Below are 22,147 nucleotides of genomic sequence, written 5' to 3' on the forward strand. Positions count from 1 at the left end.
TGACCTTAGGGGAGGGGATGTGAGCCTGGGAGATCCTTGAGGAGGGAGTGTCTGTGTGTGTGTGTGTGTGTATGTGTGTGTGTGTGTGTGTGTGTGTGTGTGTGTGTGTTGGGAAGTGTGTGTGAGGGAGGCAGAGGGATGGAGGAGGAGGGTCTGCTGGATGTGGGGTCACTATATAACATGGGCCAGGGCTGTATCTCCATGACCCAGGCTGGGTGGGCAGGACACTGGGAGTGACACTGACTTCTGGCCTTAACCTGTCCTCCTGGGCTGTGAGGATGATAAGCCTGGACACAGCAGCTGGGGTCTGGACAGGGGCCCCTGGGGGTCAGGAGACCGGAAGAGGAAGAGGGAATCAGAGGTGTGGCGGGGAGGGTCATGGGAAGCCTGAAGCCTCTCAGACCTTTCTCTGGGCTCCCTTCCTCACCCACCCCTTCCATGGATGGAATTCTTTGTTTAAAATTCAAAGACCTTCCAAACATGATGTGTATCAGCCTCTCATGGGCAGAGGGTAAGGTATTCCTGCCCCACTTCCCAGCTGAGGCCTCAACTTGGCAAAGCTCTTCTGTGCAGGACATGCTGAGAAGGGCCCCAGGAGTGGGGTCTTTTGCCCTCTGGAGAGTCTCCTGTCCCTTCCACCCCTGGCCCCAAGCCTGGCTGCCTCTCAGGGCAGAGCCTGCAGGATGGGGCCCCACATGCAGTCCTGTGATTCTCTGCTCTGCCCTCACCTGCTTTGTGATTTGAGGCCAGTGACTTACCCTCTCTGTGCCTTAAAGTCATTATAAATTAGCAGCACTAACTTCTGCTTCTGGAGCCTGTTATTAGAGGTAAAGTGAGCTCCTGCCAAAGAACCATGCACAGTTGTAAAGATTCATACATCTGAGTGCATTAGGTGTTTAATCCATCCTCCTCCTCAGCTCTGAGGTCTGCTCAGCTTCTTCTCTACAGACCTGCTGAGCCTCTGGTCTCCAGATTACTTTGCACCCCCCAGCCTCTCAGTCTGGGATCTCCTTCCTTCTGATCTTGCTTGGTATCCTCCATCTCTGCTCTCCTGCTCCTTTCAACAGTCCCTCAGCCCTGGAAGATCTGGCTACACTCTATGATGTTACAAGCTTTTCTTTTAATCTTTCTTTCTTTCTTTCTTTCTTTCTTTCTTTCTTTCTTTCTTTCTTTTCTTTCTTTCTTCTTTTTCTTTCTCCTTCCTTCCTTCCTTCCTTCCTTCCTTCCTTCCTTCCTTCCTTCCTTCTTTTTTCTTCCTAGAGTTTCCTATGTCTCTTTGTTCTCAGATCCCAAGATGGAGTCCTGAGTTCTCCTCCCTTGGGAGGCCTTACTTTCCTCCTGGGTTCAAAGGTGGAGCGCAAAGAATGGGCACATGTCAAAGAAAGATGGGCTCCATCTATTTTAAATAGAGAAATGTGTTAGATGGCAGAGGAGTAGGGGTCCTCAACCCACCTGGCCCCACCAATTTACCTGGATAACTTTCAAATCATCCTGAACACCTACGAATTCCACATGAGATTTAAAGAGAATAACAGCTGGAATGTGACAGAGAGAAAGGTTTTCGCTTCTAACAAGGTAAGAAGGCAGGAAAAAAATAAAATAAAAAAGAATCAGGTGGAGGAGAGGCACCACCAGGAGCCAGGCTAAGGCCCCACAGGAGCCTCCAGGACAGGAAAGCCCAGCCCCGGAGAAGCAGGAACTTTACAGCTCTGCACTGGTTTCTTCCTGGACGGATCAGCAGGGAAACTGGGTAGAACCGCGGGAGGGGCAGTGGAGCCTCCAGTCTCCCGGGGTCACTAACAGAGGAAGGGCGCCCCGGGGGAGAGCGCGCAACGTACTGGGGGCTGAGCTCGGGAAAGGGCTGGAGCGTGCCCCGGGGGGCCTTGGGGAGCAGCCGGTCGGTCGGCGGGGGCTCCAGGCGGAGGGGCTGCGCCCTGCTGCCTTCGGGAGCTGCAGCCTGGGAGCGCGATTCCAGCAGCGCAGGCCCCGGAGCCCAGGGCGCCGGGGGACACAGCCCAGGATCCTGTGCTACCCCCGGAACAGGCAGACCTGGGGAGGGCACAGGACGGCGAGGATTCTCCTGCCACCAGGCGCCCCCAAGTTGTGCAGGTCAGCACCCCCACCAGCCCGGGAGCACCGAGGCCAGTGCAGACTGGGAGACTGCGGTAGTTACTGCTGGAGCTGACTCTGGAGCTGGAGACCTGGCCGCCGCCAGTGGGGTTGTTCCTCCTGGTGTCACCCTGTGCCCGGGGGGGGGGGGGGGGGGGGGGGGGGGGGGAGGCGGGGGCGGGGGGGGGAGGCGGGGGCGGGCCCCAGGGAACAGAGGCCTCACAGGGTAAACAGTTCCCGCTGAGCCCAGCACCTGGCGGGGCGTGGGGCAGCTCCCCCAGGTGCACACACCTGAGAATCAGCACAGCAGCCCCTTTCCCAGAAGACCGGCTGGAAGGACAGGGGAAGAGCAAGTTCTTGGCCAAGCAGCGCTGGAAAGCTCCAGGGGAAGTCAAGGGATTTACAGTATATAGAACTAGAGGGTACCCCTCCTTTTTTTCCCCTTTATCCAGTACAACTCGTTTTTATATCAGATGAAAAAATGAGTGGGAAATATCAGAAAGGGAGACAGAACATGAGAGACTCCTAACTCTGGGAAACGAACAAGGGGTAGTGGATGGGGAGATGGGTGGGGGATGGGGTGATTGGTTGACAGGCACTGAGGGAGGCACTTGATGGGATGTTCACTGGGTGTTATGCTATATGTTGGCAAATTGAATTCCAATGAAATAATATACAAAAAAATTCTAATTAAAAAAAGTAAAGGAGTAACACAGTGCTAGCCTAAAAGTATGTAGAATTTTCTATACCAAAGAAATGTATAAGGTTCAATTCATTTTAACATTAATTTGTTAGATCCTCTTTATGTGCCTGCCCCCAGCTGGATGGTCTAGGGGATTGAAGAAGATATACTCCTCACCTAAAATCTATAATCTAGGAAACAAAATAAAGACACACAGACAACTGTGGGTTTTTTTATTTTTTAAATATCAGTTTTAAAGGGCTTATAATAAATAACTAACATGTAAAATTGTAAAATATTTAACACATATGTTGTGATGATTTGATATACATATCCATTGTGAAATGATACACTATGCTTACCCTATTGTTAAAGGATTAACTATGTTATTTTAACCTAGATATTTCATTAAATGAAGGTAAATGTTCAGAGTGCTTTTGTTTTTCTTGCTTCATCTTTATATTGAAGGGGCCTCAGCTGGAGCCTTGAATTTAAAAGTGTGGTCCCTGGAGCAGCAGCATTCATTTTATGGGGGAATTTGTTACCAGTGAAAGTTCTAGCACCACCCAGCCCTACATTTTTCTGAACTTTGGGGGCAGTGTCCAGCAATCTGCGTTTTCACAAGTCCTCCAGGTGAGGTGACACCTGCTGATGTTTGAGCACCACTGAGCAGAGTACTATTCCTGGCCTCTATCCAGCACTCTCTTCAATGTGACTTTGATTAGTGAGTTGAAGAGGCAGCACAGAGTATGCCCAACTCAACCTGTTCCACTATTTTGTTGGTTTTCTTTCTTTATCAGAACCAACTTGTCCACAGGATAGATACCTACCAACCTGCTCATACACCAGAAAGTCTAATGGAAGTAGGCTCTCTTCCATGTTGGGAGGCAGGGGTTGCTCAGTACTACTTGTGATGAATATGTCTGTCTAGTGATGCAAGATTAGCAAGCCAATTATGCTGCAGATCTAAAGAAGATGGTTTAATCATTTGTCTCTATGTCTTGATTATCAAATGGTTCAATTCATAGGAGGGGGAAATGGAATTAGTTATAGTGCCTCCATAGCTCCAACGATAGGTTGTAGTGAAAAGTGGGCAGGATGCAGGTTCGGATCACATGCAGTAGAAAGACCTGCACGTCTTTAGTTAAGAGGCTAGCAGAAGAATCAGGTGAAATCTTTTTTTTTTCTTTTTTTTAAAGATTATTTATTTATTTATTCATAGAGACACAGAGAGAGAATGAGAGGCAGAGACACAGGCAGAGGGAGAAGCAGGCCCCATGCAGAGAGCCCGACGTGGGACTTGATCCAGGGTCTCCAGGATCATGCCCTGAGCTGCAGGCGGCGCTAAACCGCTATGCCACCAGGGCTGCCCGAATCAGGTGAAATCTTAGAATGCTTTAGGGAAAGGGAACATCAGAAATGATCAGTTGTGACCTCTCATATTACACATAAATAAGCAGAGCATGGAAGGAACTGAGTGGCTTACCCAAGCTCACATTGCTAGTTAGTGGTGGAAACAAGACCAGGATCCAGGACATGTGGCTCTCAGCTGTGCACTTTCCGAGCAGGTGGACCAAAGCAGACAACGATAGAGAAACTTTAAAATGCAAGAATGCAGATATGGCCAAGTAGAAGAACCAGCCCCGGGGATTTTCAGTGTGGGCAGTGGGATCAAAGTCAAAGTGCTTTTTACTCAGAGGAAAGCTCTGGCTGCAATCCACCTGTGCCTGCTGTGTTGCCTCTTCACACAGCCATGGCTCAGGCTACGCAGCCTATTCAGCGCTCTGAACACTGCTTCGTATTCCTGTGCGTTTCCTCCTGGTGTTCTCTCTGCCTGCAATCTCTCCCTGCAGCCCATGTGTAGAAAATTATCTGTGTTTGGAGAGAGTCAATAAAATGCCAACCTTCAACAAAGTCTTCCCTGATTTTACCAATCAACTCTCACCACTGTGGCAGACACAAATGCTCATCCTCCACTATAAATTCCCAAAACACATTATTTTTGTACTACTTATGGCAACACTTTGTACTTTGTGTTACAGTTATACATCACCCCTTATATTAGAATATAAATCCCTTAAAGGCAGCAACCCTATTTTACCTTTTTTTGGTCTTTTTTTAGTTTCTTTTATATTTAATTGAAGCATAATTAATATACAGTATTGTTATTTTATTTTCAGGTGTACAACATAATCATTAAACAATTCTATACATATTTCAGTGCTCATCAAGATAAGTGTGTTTAATTCTATTTCACCCATCCCCCCTCCTCCCCTTTGGCAACCACCAGTTTATTCCTTGTAATTAAGAGTCTGGGGTGGTTTTTTATCATTTGTCTGTCTGTCTTTCTTTCTTTCTTTCTTTAAAAAATTTTTTTATTGGAGTTCAATTTGCCAACATATAGCCTAACACCCAGTGCTCATCCCGTCAAGTGCCCCCCTCAGTGTCCATCACCCAGTCACCCCAACCCCCCGCCCACCTCCCTTTCCTCTACCCCTTGTTCGTTTCCCAGAGTTAGGTGTCTCTCATGGTTTGTCACCCCCTCTGATGTTTCCCACTCATTTTCTCTCCTTTCCCCTATAATCCCTTTCACTAATTTTTATATTCCCCAAATGAATGAGACCATATAATGTTTGTCCTTCTCCAATTGACTTACTTCACTCAGCATAATACGCTCCAGTTCCATCCACGTTGAAGCAAATGGTGGCTATTTGTCATTTCTAATGGCTGAGTAATATTCCATTGTATACATAGACCACATCTTCTTTATCTGTTCATCTTTCCATGAACACCGAGGCTCCTTCCACAGTTTGGCTATTGTGGACATTGCTGCTATAAACATAGGGGTGCAGGTGTCCCGGTGTTTCATTGCATCTGTATCTTTGGGGTAAATCCCCAGCAGTGCAATTGCTGGGTCGTAGGGCAGGTCTATTTTTAACTCTTTGAGGAACCTCCACACAGTTTTCCAGAGTGGCTGCACCAGTTCACATTCCCACCAACAGTGCAAGAGGGTTCCCCTTTCTCCATATCCTCTCCAACATTTGTGGCTTCCTGTCTTGTTAATTTTCCCCATTCTCACTGGTGTGAGGTGGTATCTCTTTGTGGTTTTGATTTGTATTTCTTAAGTATGCATGTGAATGTTATCATATGGTATTTATGTTTCTTGACTTGTTATTCCACTTAACAATACAACCTCCGGGGCACCTGGGTGGCTCAGTTAGTTAAGTGTCTTACCTCAGCTCAGGTCATGATCCCAGCATCCTGGGATGGAGACCCACACTGGGCTCCCTGTTTCTCCCTCTCCCTCTGCTGTTCCCCTTGCTGTGCTCTCTGGCTCTCTCTCCATCTTTCTCCCTCTGTCAAATAAATAAATAAATAAATAAATAAATAAATAAATAAAATCTTTAAAAACAAACAAACAAAACATACAACCTCTATGTCCATCCATGTTGTTACAAATGGCAAGATTTCCTTCTTTTTTGTTGCTGAATTATATTCCATTATATATATAATATATAATATATATATTCCATTATATATTCCAATATATATTCCATTATATATGTTATTATATACGTATATATATATATATATATATATATATTGCATCTTTATCAATTAAGCTTTATGTGGACTCTTGGGTTTCTTCCATATCCTGCCTATTGTAGATAAACGTAAGAGTGCATATATCTTTTTGAGTTCATGTAAATAAAAACTTTTGCACAGAAAAGGAAACCATCAACAAAACAAAAAGGTGCAATATAAAATGAGTGATGATATTGCAAATAATATATCCAATAGGGGGTTAATATCCAAAATACATAAAGACCTTGCATAAATCATCATTAAAGAAACACAAATAATCCATTAAAAATGGGTAAAAGACCTGAATAAATATTACTCCCAAGAAAGCATACAAGATGGACAACAGACACAAAGAAATATGCTCATCATCACTAATTATCATGGAAATGCAAGTTAAAATTAAATAAGATATCACTTTACACCTGTCACAATAGCTAAAATCAAAGAGACAAGAAATAGAAAGTGTTGATGAGGATGTGGAGAAAAGGGAGCCCTCATGCACTGTGGGTGGGAATATAAATAGGTGCTGTCACTATGGAAATCAGTATGGATGTTCCTCAAAAAATTAAATATAGATATATCAATATTTCCACACTGGATATTAGCCTAAAGAAAACAACATTTTTATAGCTCTTTAAATATATATTTATCTGTGTATTTGAGAGAGCGCATGAGTGGGATGATGTACAGAGGGAGAGGGAGGAAGAATCTTAAGGAACCTGAGATCATGACTCAAGCTTAATTGATGGAGCTACACAGGTACCGCTATAGCTCTTTAAAAAAGATTTTAGTTATTTATTAGAGACTGGAGATAGAGAGTGAGCACAAGTAGGGGAAGGAGCAGAAGGACAAGCAGACTCAATACTCATGAGTGTGGTGCTTGATATGGGGCTTGATCCCAGGACCCTGAGATCATGACCTGAGCTGAAGTCAGACATTTAACCAGCTGATCCACTCAGGTACCCCCATCTAGCTCTTTTAATAAGAACTTAAAAACTTTCTTAAAGCTAGTGTGCCATAAAGACACAATTGAAAATTAGACAACTTTAAAAGAGAGCGAGCAATGACACATTCTTCACTTCACAATAAATACAAAGTGCTATTAATGTTCCCTTACAAATAACTCATGGGAGGCATAGCTTTCCATGTCCTCAGAAGTACTCCCTGTTATTGTGCAGGGGTCCACACTGCATTCAGGTGTGATGATGTCAAACCAAATATGTACTGGCGCCACTGAATTCAAGGTCTACAGTTCTGGCCATAAGTGAAGTGGGGCTAAGGAACCAGGTGCTGCTGGATCACATAAGCAGGTAGATAGCAAACCCAATCAGCATCCAGACACCAAATAGGGCCCAGGTGCCAGCTGTCCTCTGCACCATAAGATAAACATTGAGAAAGATACTCAGGAGTGGGAGGAGAGGCAGATCAGATACCTTGAAGTGAAGGGGAGTGGAGTTCTGTGGCTGTCTCCAGATGACCCCAGTGATCGCAGTGATGAGCACCAGGAGCAGCATAACCACTGTGATCCACACTGGGTCTCCAGAAAGCAGATCTGGCCACTGGGCCAGCACTAGCACCAAGCAGAGAGGAGTCAGCAGCAGAGCAAGCAGTGAGGAGAAGAAACATAGACAACCCGGCCAGAGAGTGGAGTGGGGGTGGGGCTGCCTGGAAAAAATAGTCCCTGTAGAGTCAGCTTCTCTGCTGCAGATCTGGTCCTCTCCCACCTCTGCCTCATTTTCCTCATTCTCCTCCTGCATCTCTGCTTCATTTTCCTCCTGCACCTGTGCTTCATTTCCCCCATTCCTCCTCTGAGGCTCATACCTGAGGATGAGAATACTAAAAGCCAGCAGGGAGTAAACTAGCGGGGCCCCAACTGACATGAGGTCCAAGAGATTGGCAAATCCAAAGAATAATACCATGATTCCTGCAATAATCCCAAAGATCACAGTGGCCACAATGGATGTGTATATGCTGGTTTGTATCCTTGCAAGGACAGGAAAAAAGAGGCCATAATGTGCCATCATGGAGATTAGCTGGCGTATGGGAAACATATAATCCAAGAGGCTGACAGAAATACTACAGAAGAATGCAAAAGTTACAGCATAGTAGGCAGGGGCCCAGCCAGTATGGAGAAATGCCTTAGACAAGGTGCTCCCAGGTTGGAGCTGGTAATAAGGCACCATAAGCACTAGTGCTGAAAAGACACCAAAGTACACCAAAATGCAGATGAGTAGTGAAATCACAATGAACATAGGAAAGGAATGCTGGAAATTCTGGGCTACTTCAAATCTGGAACAATAATGCTTAAGCCTGTAAAAGAATAGATACAGGTAGCTGATCCATGGAGTATCCCCTGGAAGCCAAAAGGCATAAATCCTCCAGAGCCCAGAGGTCCCAAGCTAGAAGTGTCACTGAGTCCAGCCATTATGTAGTTGTCTTCTGTGAGCTTCCAGTTGTGCAGGTCCCCCTTCAGGAAGCCATAGATGATGACAAAACTAAGAACCAAGAGGTTCACCAATGTGACCACTTTGGTAACCAGGGAAAGCTGCCCAATGTTCCGAGTCAGCAATCCCATGAGCAACAACACAAGGAACATAAAAAAGAAGCCTAGAACTTCTACAAAGACCCTGGGAACATGTCGTGAAATTGTCTCCTGCAAGGTCTGAGATATCTTGTTTCCAAAAAGGTTGTCAAGAGCTAAGGTCCAAGCCCAGATCCTAATGGCTACACCAGTAACATTGTTGAGGATGAGAATCCAGGCAGTGATGAAAGCCCCAAGTTTATCTACGATGACAAAGCTGTGGAGATGTTTGGAGCCAGAGTTGATAATCTGGGGACTAAACTCTGCAAAGTACAGCATAGCCAACATAGAAGATAGGCTGGCCACCAACAAACAAATCACAATGGATGGTTCTGCTTTATCTCTAGCCACCTCCCCAGCCAAGATATACACACTACACCCACTGTGTGGCCCACACCCAGGGCTACTAAATCCAGAGTGCTCAGGCTTCTGGCAGGGGCAGGTTCAGCCACAGGTTGCTCCAGCGGATGTCTATGTCTCAGGTTTTTACCAAATCTGTGAAGTGCTTGATGCAGCATTCTAGCTAGAATTGAAGAAAATTCTAGAATCAAAGAGCTGTAGCAAGTCCAGGGAGCTGTAAGTCTCAGATCAGGTCCAGGGAGATGAGTTAAGTTGAGTTGGGTTGGGTTGTGGATGCCTTGATCGCTTGGTTGCTTAGGCTTCAAAGCTACTGCTTCATATTTCTTCTGGTATGTGTTCTCCCTCCATAATGCCTAAGACATGGTAAACAATAAATATTTACTGAACCGATTATTTAACCCACCAACCAAAACTCAAAAATCACATATCACCTGCTACAGCCCAAATAGTACAGAAACTTACACCAAAGAACATTATAAGAAAGATCAACCCTGCTTTCCCCCTCCAGAAAAAATACCAAATACCTCCCAACATTCTCCTTTTTTACACACCACAAAATAAAATCCCATTTGTTTTCATATAACTCACATATCTTCATCTACTAATTAGGTGGTAAGACACAAGAGGGCATGAATGTATTGTGCAATAATTCACACACAGGATGTGTGTGCAGTGCTTAAGCATGAATTATGATGCATTAATTCATGGACTAGTGGACCTCATTGCAATTACAGACCGATCCATTTTTTAAATATCACCTGAGGTTAATTACAAATATTGGTCCTCCAGCCTTAAAACCCTTAGCCTCTATGTTAGTTAGCCAAGGTCAGGAGGCAATTTGGCCCCCTTTCTCCTCATTCTGCCTCATCCATTCAGCTGTACTGATGGCCACAAATATACAGACCACCCCTTCCCTTTACCCACCTAGGCCCACAGGAGTGCTGTGAACAGAGAGGAGGAGGAAGAAAGGGGCAGGGCCTTCATAACCATCTGCAAGAAGGAGAGGACCAGGCTGCCCGGAAAGGAAACCCTGGAGATGTGGGGGCAGAAACCACCCCAGGGTTCAAGACTGAGAAGGGAGAGGAGCCAGGAAGGTGGTTTTGTGAATTCTGACACTCAATACATCTCACCCAAAGCACCCAAACAAAATTCACTATACTTTTTATGTGCATTGTTATGAGAACGTGGTGGGAAGGGTGAAAAGAAGTAAGTCACCTCAGTGGCTCACAACCAAAGCAATTCCTTCTGTCTCCTCCATCTCTGGCTCCAGGAGAGAAGGTGAGCTCACTTCTGCAGACTCCTCACTGGCCACACTGGGCTCTATACATACCCAGCACCATCTGGGATGTCAGCTGCCAGGAGACTGCAGACCCTGCCCTGCTCTGTGAGCTTGTATTAAAACATTCACTAGGGGATCCCTGGGTGGCGCAGTGGTTTGGCGCCTGCCTTTGGCCCAGGGCGCGATCCTGGAGACCCGGGATCGAATCCTACATCGGGCTCCCGGTGCATGGAGCCTGCTTCTCCCTCTGCCTGTGTCTCTGCCTCTCTCTCTCTCTCTCTCTCTCTCTCTCTGTGACTATCATAAATAAATAAATAAATAAATAAATAAATAAATAAATAAATAAATAAGAACACTTTAAAAAAAGAAAAGAAAAGAATGTGTATTCTGGGGCACCTGGGTGGGTCAGTTGGTTAAATGTCTAAGTGACTGACTCTTGGTTTCAACTCAGGTCATGATCTCAGGGTCCACACTGGATGTGGAGCCTGCTTAAGCTTCTCTTTCCCTCTTCCCCTTCCCACTCCTGCTTTTATGCACACATGTTCTCTCTCTCAAAAGAAAAAAAAATTCTGCTACTCTTGGGTGTAATGTTTTATAAATGTCACATAAGTTGGTTGATACTGCTATTCAAGTCTTCTGTATCTTTATTGATTTTCTATCTACTATCTATCTACTATAGTGATTTTCTATCACTATCAATTAGTGAGAGAGGAGTGTTGAAATAATCCACAAATAATGGATTTGCCTATTTTTCCTTTTATCTGCCAGTCTTTTATGTTTATTGTATTTTTATTATCATGTGCCTAGGCAATTAGGAATGTTATGTTTTCTTGATAAAGTGACCCTTTTTTTATCATTATGAAATGTAACAGTATTTTTTTTTGTCTTCTGGTCAACTTTCTCTGATGTCAGTTTAGCAATTCTGCTTTCTTACAATTAGTGTTTATGTAGCTAGCATTTGCCATCCTAGTATCTTAATCTATATGACTTGCTTAAAAAATGTTTCTTGTAGACACCATATGATTACATCTTATTTTTAAAACCAGTTTGATAATCTCTGCCTTTAATTGGTGTATTCAGACTATATAAATTTTTATAATTATTTTTATAGCTGGATCTAATGTGACTGTCATGCTATTGGTTTTCTGTTTGTGTCATCTGTTCTTCATAACAATTTTTTCCAATTTCTTTGCCTTCTTTGGTTGAATATTTCTTTGAATTTTATTTTGTGTTCCCCACTGGCTTACTACTAACACCTCTTTTTAAAAATTGTTTAGTTGTTGCTCTGGGGTTTATAATATACATGATTTACTTACTACATTCTGTTTTCAAATAATATATTATTATCACTTGACATACAATATAAGGACCTGCTAGGGCTTGTTCTACAGATACTACAATAGCAAAATTGGGATAAACAAAGGAGTGGCAAAATCTTGATGTGTGCTGAATGTTGCTGGTGGGAGTATAGGAGTTCATAATTATTCTCTTTCAACTTTTATATATATTTGAAATATTCAGGAACATTTCAATAAATTTTTAAAGACCTAGAAATTTTTATAGGTGATTTCACAAATTTATTTTCAAATGGATACTGAAAATCTAAGAGAAAAAAGGAAAAGAAGGTGAGAGAAAAAGATAAGGAAGCAGAAAAGGAGAAAGGGCAGGGCCAGAGTGACTTACCCATCAGGCACTTTGCTTCTTTATTAGTGGTAGGAGATTTGAGTTTTTTAAATTTGTCCTTTAGTTCAAAGGGAATGTCTTAGTGTACTCCCAGACCCCTAAAAATATCCCAAGTATGGCATGCCTCTAAATATTATGGAGCTTTTCTCCCATACTCTGACATGCATTCATAATACTTGGAATTTCCCATTCTCTAGCTTTAGTTAGCATGCTTCCATGAATATGCTAGACCAGTGTGAGGTCCTGAGGAGTGTCAAGATGATCAAATTATTTTCATACTGTACTGTGAAAAGAAGAATTATCATACCTTTGAAGCAAGATTTTGGATGTATACAGGCATAGTTCATTTTCTTTGTTTTACTTTATTGCACTTTACAGATAACATTTTTTTTTTTTTTAACAAATTGGTTTATGGCAACCCTGAACTGAGCCAGCTTTTTGGCACCATTTTTCTAACAGCATTTGGTCACTTCCTGTATCTGTGTCACATTTTGGTAGTTCTTGTAGTATTTTAAACTTTTTCATTATTACATTTGTTATGATGATCTGTGATCAGTAATCTCTGATGTTAAAGTTGTAATTGTTTTAAGGTGTCATGACCATTTAAGATGGGGAACTTAACTAATGATGTTTTGTGTTTTCTGACTGCTCCACTGACCAGCCACACCCCTATCTTTTTTCCTATCCTCAGGCCTCTCTATTCCCTAAGACACAACAATATTGAAAGTAGGCTAATTAATAACCCTACAGTGGTCTCTAAGTGTTCAAGTGAAAGGAGAGTTGCATGCCTCTCGTTTTGAATCAAATGCTGGAAATGGTTAGGCTTGGTGTTAAAAGCTGAGATAGACCAAAAGCTAGACCTATTGTGCGGAACAATCAAGTTGTAACTGCAAAGGAAAAGTTCTTAAAGAAAATTAAAAGTGTTACTCTAGTGAACACACAAATGAAATAAAATAAAACAGCTTTATCTCACTTCTCTTCCTGAATGCTTTCTCTTGCACCATGGAGGAATATTCCAAAACATGTTTCACATGACTTCTTAGAGAATTCACAGGGGATGACCCCAGAGTGGAAACTTGCTCATTAACATACTCCTTGTTGTGCTTCCCAAATAAACTAACTTCACCTAAATCCTGGTCTCACTGTCTGCTTTTTGGAGGACCCAAATTAAGATAGTAAGTAAGACACTGTATCTTTGTTATAAGGAGGCTAAGTTCTGCACACTAATCTTGACTGATCCAGCCCTAGTGAACTCAACTAACCTAAAATGGCAGTGTAGCTTTTCCTTAAGATAGAAATATTGCAGAAATATTGTGACTTCTTATAAAAATGTATGAGTAAAATAATGTGATTGTCAAATTAATTTTAAAATATAACACAGAATCTTAATTTACCAGTTAACAGTGAACAGTCACTTATTCAATAAAATAAATTGGGGGACGCCTGGGTGGCTTAGTGGTTGAGCATCTGCCTTCAGCTAAAGGCGTGATTCCAGGTGCAGGGATTGAATCCCATATCGGGCTCTCTGTGAGGAGCCTGCTACTCCTTCTGTCTGTGTCTCTGCTTCTGTCTCTGTGTCTCTCATGAATAAAAAAATAAATAAAAATAAAATAAATTGGAACAACTGACTAGCCAATTGAAAAAAAACCATATGGTTGGATTCCTATTTCATTCCTTACATCAAAATAAATTTTAGATTTAAACATTAAAACTGAAGTCAACATAATCAGAGGAAATAAAAAGGATTCTCTCAGAGTAATCTCAAGCAAAAATATAAAACCTAGTAAATAGAATTTTAGATTGATAAATTGGACTATAATAAAATGTAACATTGTTTTTACAAAAACAATTTTATTTTTTTATTTTTTTATTTTTATTTTTTTTACAAAAACAATTTTAAAAGAGAACCAAGTAATTAGAGCAGCTGCCTTTTGTCTCTATTTGGACATCTATGTTTAAAACCTGTGAATCTTTCTCTGACTTATTTTCTAAAATCAGGTTTAGTCAGACTGTCTTTTTGGTTCATCGTTCCATTTCTTTGGCTCCACTAGATAGCTTTTTCCTATGAATGAATAAAGAAGATGTGGTCTATGTACACAATGGAATATTATTCCGCCATTACAAATGACAAATACCCACCATTTGCTTCGATGTAGATGGAACTGGAGGGTATTATGCTGAGTGAAATAAGTCAATTGGAGAAGGACAAACATTATATGGTCTCATACATTTGGGGAATATAAAAAATAGTGAAAGGGGATAAAGGGGAAAGGAGAAAAAATGAGTGAGAAATATCGGAAAGGGAGACAGAACATGAGAGACTCCTAACTCTGGGAAACGAACTAGGGGTGGTGGAAAGGGAGGTGGGCGGGGGGTGGGGATGACTGGGTGACGAGCACTGAGGGGGGCACTTGAAGGGATGAGCACTATGCTATATGTTGGCAAATTGAACACCAAAAAAAAAAAAAAAAAAAAAAAGATAGCCTTTTCTCTTTTTGTCCCTGCCTGATACATTGTTAGATTCTCTCCCCATCTATTCCTGGAGTGCATTAAAGAAATGACCACAAAGTGACAGGAGCACACAAGTAGAACACCTAATATTTCACAAGGAAATGCTTTTCCAAAGATAAGATGTTTGACCTCTGTTAAGAGAAAAACAGGAGTTTCCCAGGGCAAGGGAGTGGGGGAGGGTGGTAAACAGCATTTTGGGAATGAGAATTGCACGTATAGATGTGCAGTCATGGCAGAGCCACATATATTCAAAATAGAAAATAGCCAGTGGGTGCAACTTGTGCAAAGCATAATGGAAATGATATCAGAAATGTTGTTTGACTCAATTTACAAAGAGCAGCATTCAGAAGTTATCTGGACCATATACAGAAGGTGTCTGATAAGACATGTGTTTTTAAGAGACAGGATTTCCAAAAACACTGAGAAGACAAATTGGGGACAAAAACTGGGCAGGTACCAAAGGGAGCATTATAAATGCACATATTTTAAATATCAAAGTTGAATTTTGAGCAAGAACTACAATAGTTTTAAAAAGAGAACCAAAGTATCATTTTCCTAATTAATTTAATGTGATTAATCCATTCAAATTAATTACCTCATTCAAATATTTACTCTGTATTAGGCATTGTTCTGTGTATTGGAATACAACAGCAGAACAGATAAAAACCACCTTGACCTCATAGAGATCACATTCTGATATTCAAAGAAAATACTTCACAAGCATACCCAAACTGCCAAATTAAAGCCAAGAGAACAGACAAGTCTGGGTAGGAAGCACAAAAGAAACAGGGTCAGGAGTTTTTATTAAACATTTCTTTCTCTCTTTTGATTATCAAATAAACCCAAGAAGTTGGGTGGGATAAACATTATTACTATTATCTTCCTTTTCAGATTTTGGAGCAGAATGTTAGAAACATTTGAGTAATTTCTTCTCCTTTTTATATCCCTTTTGACAGCAGTGGCTGTAGCAACAGGGAATCACATCCTGCTACAGTCCCTGTAGCAACAGGGAATCACATCCTGCACATCCTGCACTGATGGGATGTCCCATTGCACTATTCTGGAAGGTCACATTATTGACCTGATGCCTACAGAGTTCCCCTGATGGCATGAGTTTGGCAGCCTGTTTATTCTGTGCCTATCATTGGGAAAATATTTCCATGATTCCAAATCCAAGTCCCAGTCAAAATCACACAAGTACCCAACTGCTGATAAATGGAATCCACTATGTTGACAACAAGAAATACATTCTCTGCACCTTTGAAAGGTTACTTTGGAAGTAAAGTCTGGATCCTCAGATACTTGTCTCCTGCCTTTCCCATGAGTCATATTTGTGCGCGCGCGCGCGCGCACACACACACACACACACACACACACACACAACCAATTTAGGGGAAATGGAGCTTTATTTGCTGCTTAAAACAATGAACTGTCTACTGACAGGAAGACGTTAGGAATTACCTTTGCTTAATGGCAATGTTTCTGATGTTTCTGATACTGACAAAAGGGAAGGTCCCTGCGTTTTTCTGTATATTGTCAGAAATGTGCTCAGTTCCAGGCATGTAGTAACATTTCCACTGCCAAGAAAGTAAAACTTAATACTGCACAGGATATTAAAATGGAGGCAGTTTTCTAACCTGAATACTGAGCCTTAGTCTCCTTGAGACCGAAATGTTTTTTTATGGTACATAAATATAGCAGTTGACAATAAAAGCAAAACAGATAAAATAAGACTCACAACTAGTAGCAAAAAACCTTTTTTGGCAGATGCTGGGCCACTCTCAACACTACCTCCATAACCTCTGTGTAGGCAGTACGGTGGGGACCACCCATAGCCACAGTGGCAGTGATGTTTATTATTGCAGATGCCCCTCATGTTGCAGGTCTCAGCCAGGCAGACTTGTGACAAGAGAGACAAACTGACACATTTCTTGCGTATGCAGATCTTTCCTGGACCACACATGGTGCCATCTTTTACTTCACCAACATCAGGTGTGTCCATTCCCAAATGATAATCAATACTCCAGCAGGTGACACCATTGATGTGAGTTTGCTGCAGAGTAGAATGATCTCTCAGATGGGGAATATCTGTCACATTGTCACACTGAACTCTTCCACAAAAGATATCTGAGATATTACATTTTAGGTATGTCGTGCCACTTATACCACAGTGGCCAAAACGGTTTCCCAGGGAGTTGATTTCTTGATAGCAACTCTGATATGCACTCTTTGCTCCTTCACCAAAAATCTCCCTGCACTGTTTGTCATGGTTATTACATCTCCCTTCATAGCAGTAGGCGTTTTCACCACAGGGAATCCCATCCTGCACATATACATCTTCTGGGCACTGATGGGATGTCCCATTGCACCACTCTGGAAGGTCACATTTATTAACCTGATGTCTACAGAGTTTGCCTGATGGCATGAACTTGCAGTCTTTGCAACAAAGCCCAAAAGCACAAGCAGCCTTAGGCCTCAGAGTGCAGTTCAATAGACAACAAGGATCTTGTTCACATTGCTTTATAGATCCACAGTCACATTCCTCTTCTCCTTCAACCACGCCATTCCCACAGTGCTTCAATGTAAAGACTTCCCCTGGATGTGGAATATTGTGTAGACATGATCCCTGGTTTAAAGTGGTTTTTGTAAAATCTATATAACTACAATTGGTGAATTTCTCTGCTGGTACTCTCATAGCATTCATGATGCAACCACTTTGCTCACACAAACAGAATTCTTCATCGTGCCACATACCCAAAGTATGTCCTAACTCATGGGCCACAGTGAGGGCAAAAAGAGACCAAGAGTCTCCTTGGAAATTATTAACCCCACAATCAATAGGAGGACGACATATTCCTGCAACATAGGCTATACCAAGTACACTTATAAGTGAGTTTCTTATGAAAAAATGTGCAGCATCATACTGTAGCTGGGAAAGACTGATTTGCTTCCACTTAGAGAAGTCCTCCAGGACCTGTTCTATGCTTATCATTGGGAAAACATTTCCTTGATTCCAAATCTCAATCCCAATCAAAATCACATAAGTACCCAACTGCTGATAAATGGAATCCACTATGTTGACAACAATAAATACATCCTCCTGCACCATTGAGAAGTTGCTTTGAGAATAAATTAAGAAATTGTGATCTACCACCACAACCAGCTCCAGAAACCATGAGTGGGTCCATAATTTATCATTAGAATTTTGTTTCAGAGTTGACTTCTTAACCTCTTCAAATTTCACCTGTTGGAGTGCTATCTCCTTCTTTGTTAAGCCACATCTCATAGTTGGGAACTGTGTCTCATTAGTGTTTATCTCATAAACCAAGTGTTCAAATTTGGTAGAGTGCCTGATGGGCTCAATTTCATAAGCAAGGTCATTAATCTGTAGCATTCCTCGAAAACCTCCGGAACAGATACTGAGGGCAACCAGGGACTCAGAGATTCCTTCCACATAACCATGATAGTAGCAGTCATCAGGAACAAAAGGCTGATCCTGGAGGAGGGCGTGCTGGTCCGTGTAGGTGAACACCGGGAAGTGTTTGGAAACCAAGAGTTTCTTGACCCTCATGTGGATAATGTGTCTCTGGCCTCTAAACTTCAGGCTGTAGGAGAGCCAGCCTGGAGATTTTGCACTTCTGCCCCTATCAGTCACCTTTAAAGGGGTCACCACTTCTGGAGATCTGAGGTATTGGGAGGGCCCAGCCTGAGAGAAGCCAGAAGGGAATAGAGACATTCCAACCCAGAACAGCAAGAGAACTCTCATGGGCACCTCAGCCTCACCAGCCACCATTATGGAGCTGCCATTACAGAGCCATCGGTCCAGGGAAAAACCGTGAGGCACTGCTGGTCTGCTTCTTCCGCATTGGTCATTGTGTAGAGTTGACCTTTAAGGATCTGTGTTTGGGCAGAGTTGGGCATCAAAGCTGCAGAGCTGAAAGTGAAAATAAAAGGATGGGGGTGTGATGGGATTGGGTAAGGAAAATGGGAAAAAATCAAACAGCAAAAAAGTGATTAGTGAATTAAGAAAATGCTTTGGACTTTCAATAAGTGGAGGTGGGAATTTAGAAGGGTATAGATAAAATATTGGCCATATGTTTATAATTGTGAAAGTTGGACAATAGGTATGGGGGTTTTCATTATACAATTATCTCAGTCCATATAGGTGGTATGAAAAATCTCCACTATAAAAAGTTAAAGAGACTTCAGAGTAGGGGGACTCTATATCTTAATTTGTCCAAGACCATGTTGGTTTATGCCTGTTGCGCCTGCATAACTATTGATGCTTGCCTCTTTGACTATCAGAGCTGCCTAGAGAACTTAGATCCACCTGAGTAATAGGCACTTTATTCCAAGATGCAAGTATCCCACAAGGGAACAGCAAAGTTCATAGACAAATTCAATCATATGAAAACTTCCAAGGACAAAGATTTCTGAATTGGGTGAGATCCTAATTTCCAGATTTGCTCTCTATAGCTTTCTTGTGTGTTTGCTATTTATTATGGAGTGGGAATTGCTGTGAATGGGAGCATGGAAAGTGAGAAGAGCCAATAGAAATAGAGCGTTGCTGCTAAGCTCTATAAACCATGTTTCATCTTGAGAGCAGACAACAATAGGAAAATTCTGCTAGAATCTTTGAGCCATACTCATTGTCTTCATTTTATTATTCCGAGGACTTCAGAGACCCAAACTCCTACAAGAACATCACCCTGCATTAATATTGTGTGGTAGTGTCATTAAAAATCCCTATTCTTTGGGACACCTGGGTGGCTCAGCGATTGGGCACCTGTCTTTGGCCCAGGGCGTGATCCCGGGGTCCGGGGATCGAGTCCCACATTTGCTCCCTGCATGGAATCTGCTTCTCTCTCTGCCTATGTTTCTGCCTCTCTCTCTCTCTCTCTGTGTCTCTCATAAATAAATAAATAAAATCTTTAAAAAGTCCAAATTATTTAACATTATTGGAATATCAAAATAAACAACAGCTTTCCTCTATATGTTTTATCAACTCTTTCTTTCCCTACAGCTATTTCAAATTCCTAAAGACCTCTACCTGTGCCTCTCTCCTCTTACCCCATCGTGCAATATGCAGTTTTCCCATCTGTCACCAGTGTCTGACTCATTAGAGAGTCACGAAATCAATTTGATGGATCCTGACCTGCAGTTTTTTCTTTAAAGAAATGGAATAAAAATATCAGAGGACATTCCTAGAAGTTCCATAGCAATTCATATGTAAAGTTTTGGGGGTGTTTGCATATGTGTGGCCACTGGATCACAGTATAAAATGGATATCTTACTCTTCAATCCAATAAAAAAAATATATATATAGTGATGCCAAATCTAAAGACAAAATGCTTTGTAGGATTTTCAACATTAAAAACTTATCTGAACCCAACGCCATTTCTACATCTCTTCTATTCCACTCCAAATTCCAGTCTCAGAAAAAAAAAAGTGATCCTTCTCTATAGATTCAGGTAGTAGCCTCTCATCTTCTGTTCATATCACATCTCTTACCTACATGCAGACTGATTCTTTTAATGTCCCTTCTTTCGGCTCTATTTCATCTGTTTCTTACTGGCAGTAAGAGTAACCAACTCATTCTAATTTACCCAGGATTGTCCCAGTCTTAAAACTCAAAGCCCCACATCCCAGCAATTCCCTCACTCTGAGGCAAACTGGAATAATTGGTCACTTTACCTGAAGCACCTTACCAACACCCCTTGGCCATGCTCAAAAAGGAAAACAAAACAAAAATTAAGAAAATTCACATTATCCAAGGTACTGCTCTGGCCACCAACTCATGCTGTGAGCCAAACTTAACAGATGACTTACCAACAGAAGAAGCTATTGTTTCCATGGCCTTTTCTTTTGTGATGGTTTGTACCATACTTTTCAATGAACAAAGATTGGTAGTTGACCTCACATAACAAGGGGAAACAGAAACTCTCTTCCTTTTATTTCTCAGCTAAGTTCTAGATTTAGTTGCTTAGCAACGAGAATTTTTCACTTCAGAAACAATTGGCTGTCAAGGATAACTTGCTCTGGCTCCACTATTTTCTATAAAACTTCAGTATCATTGGAATTGGATAGCCTCCTCAGCTCCCATTCTCTGTCCTCATACAAGATAGCTTCATTTCTGCTTCATGATTTTGCTCATGCTACTGTGTTGATCTAGACTGTGTAATCACTTTTCACTATGGAACTAAGTTATATATAATTTCGTAGGTCAAGATCAGATTCTACATTCAGTATCAAGTATTTTTGGAATAATCTAGACAACATTAATATACTGTAATTCCCTTTATATTTATCATATTCAATAATTTTTATTATATAGTTTATAACTTTGTTACTTTACATTGTTTTATTACACAAGAGTTAAAAATTTTACCTCCTATTAAATTGGTTTTGAGAAAAATATTCTCAAAATTGTTAGAGAATTTATGACACAATATTTGACAAAGTATATCATCTATTAGATGACTTTAATTATATAAATATTACATAGAATAAAAATTCAATAAAAGATTACAGCTAACTCTGAGTAGATTCTATTTTAAAAGGATTCTTGGCAATGAATCTTGCTACCTGCCAATTTAACTAGTAGCTTCAGAGCTCTATAACTAGCAAGTGGAACTATTTTTAATGACAATCCTTTTCTGTTTCCTCTCAGAAAGTTTCTTCGGGGATCCCTGGGTGGCGCAGCGGTTTGGCGCCTGCCTTTGGCCCAGGGCGCGATCCTGGAGACCCGGGATCGAATCCCACGTCAGGCTCCCGGTGCATGGAGCCTGCTTCTCCCTCTGCCTGTGTCTCTGCCTCTCTCTCTCTCTCTCTCTCTCTCTGTGTGACTATCATAAATAAATAAAAATTAAAAAAAAAAAAAAAAAAAAGAAAGTTTCTTCGATTCATGCTGGTTTTCTCAGAAATCTCCTGTGGGAGTGCTGACAATACTGACTCTATCTTTGGCCCACATCTTGTTTATGTCTCTGCAATGACCTCCCCCTGGGCTCTGTGTTCCAGGTCTTGTATAGATTAATGTATGCCCTGACCAGAATATGGGAAGCCTTCTGATCGTTCCTCTGGTGCACAGATGGCACCACTTTAGATAATCGCCCTTTACTCTATTAATCTGTGGGTTATGGTCTTGACTTTGTGGAGATTAGCTGCTTAGTGCCAGGATCGTTGCCTATTCAATCCACCTGTCAGCAAGCTACCCTGAATAAAACCCCCTGTGTAAATGGTATGGAATGTCTTCCTTCATTTCTGTTTCAAAACACCTTCTCAGTATTGAGGATTCTTTTTTTTTTTTTAGTTGGGACGCCTGGGTGGCTCAGCAGCTGAGCGTCTCCCTTCGGCTCAG

At 41.8% G+C, this 22,147-nt stretch overlaps 1 protein-coding gene and 1 pseudogene across 1 annotated transcript; both read right to left on the reverse strand.

The window, feature by feature from the left end:
* Nucleotides 1-7,674: 7,674 nt before the first annotated feature.
* On the reverse strand, nt 7,675-9,475 carry LOC112927154 (cationic amino acid transporter 3 pseudogene; annotated as a pseudogene).
* A 6,966-nt stretch (nt 9,476-16,441) lies between these two features.
* On the reverse strand, nt 16,442-18,583 carry ADAM21 (ADAM metallopeptidase domain 21). Its single transcript, XM_026008361.2, has one exon. It carries the CDS (start codon nt 18,581-18,583, stop codon nt 16,442-16,444), a length of 2,142 nt encoding a protein of 713 aa, XP_025864146.2.
* Between the last annotated feature and the right edge of the window lie 3,564 nt (nt 18,584-22,147).

The sequence above is a fragment of the Vulpes vulpes genome, chromosome 6 (assembly GCF_048418805.1).
Source record: "Vulpes vulpes isolate BD-2025 chromosome 6, VulVul3, whole genome shotgun sequence".
Taxonomy (NCBI): domain Eukaryota; kingdom Metazoa; phylum Chordata; class Mammalia; order Carnivora; family Canidae; genus Vulpes; species Vulpes vulpes.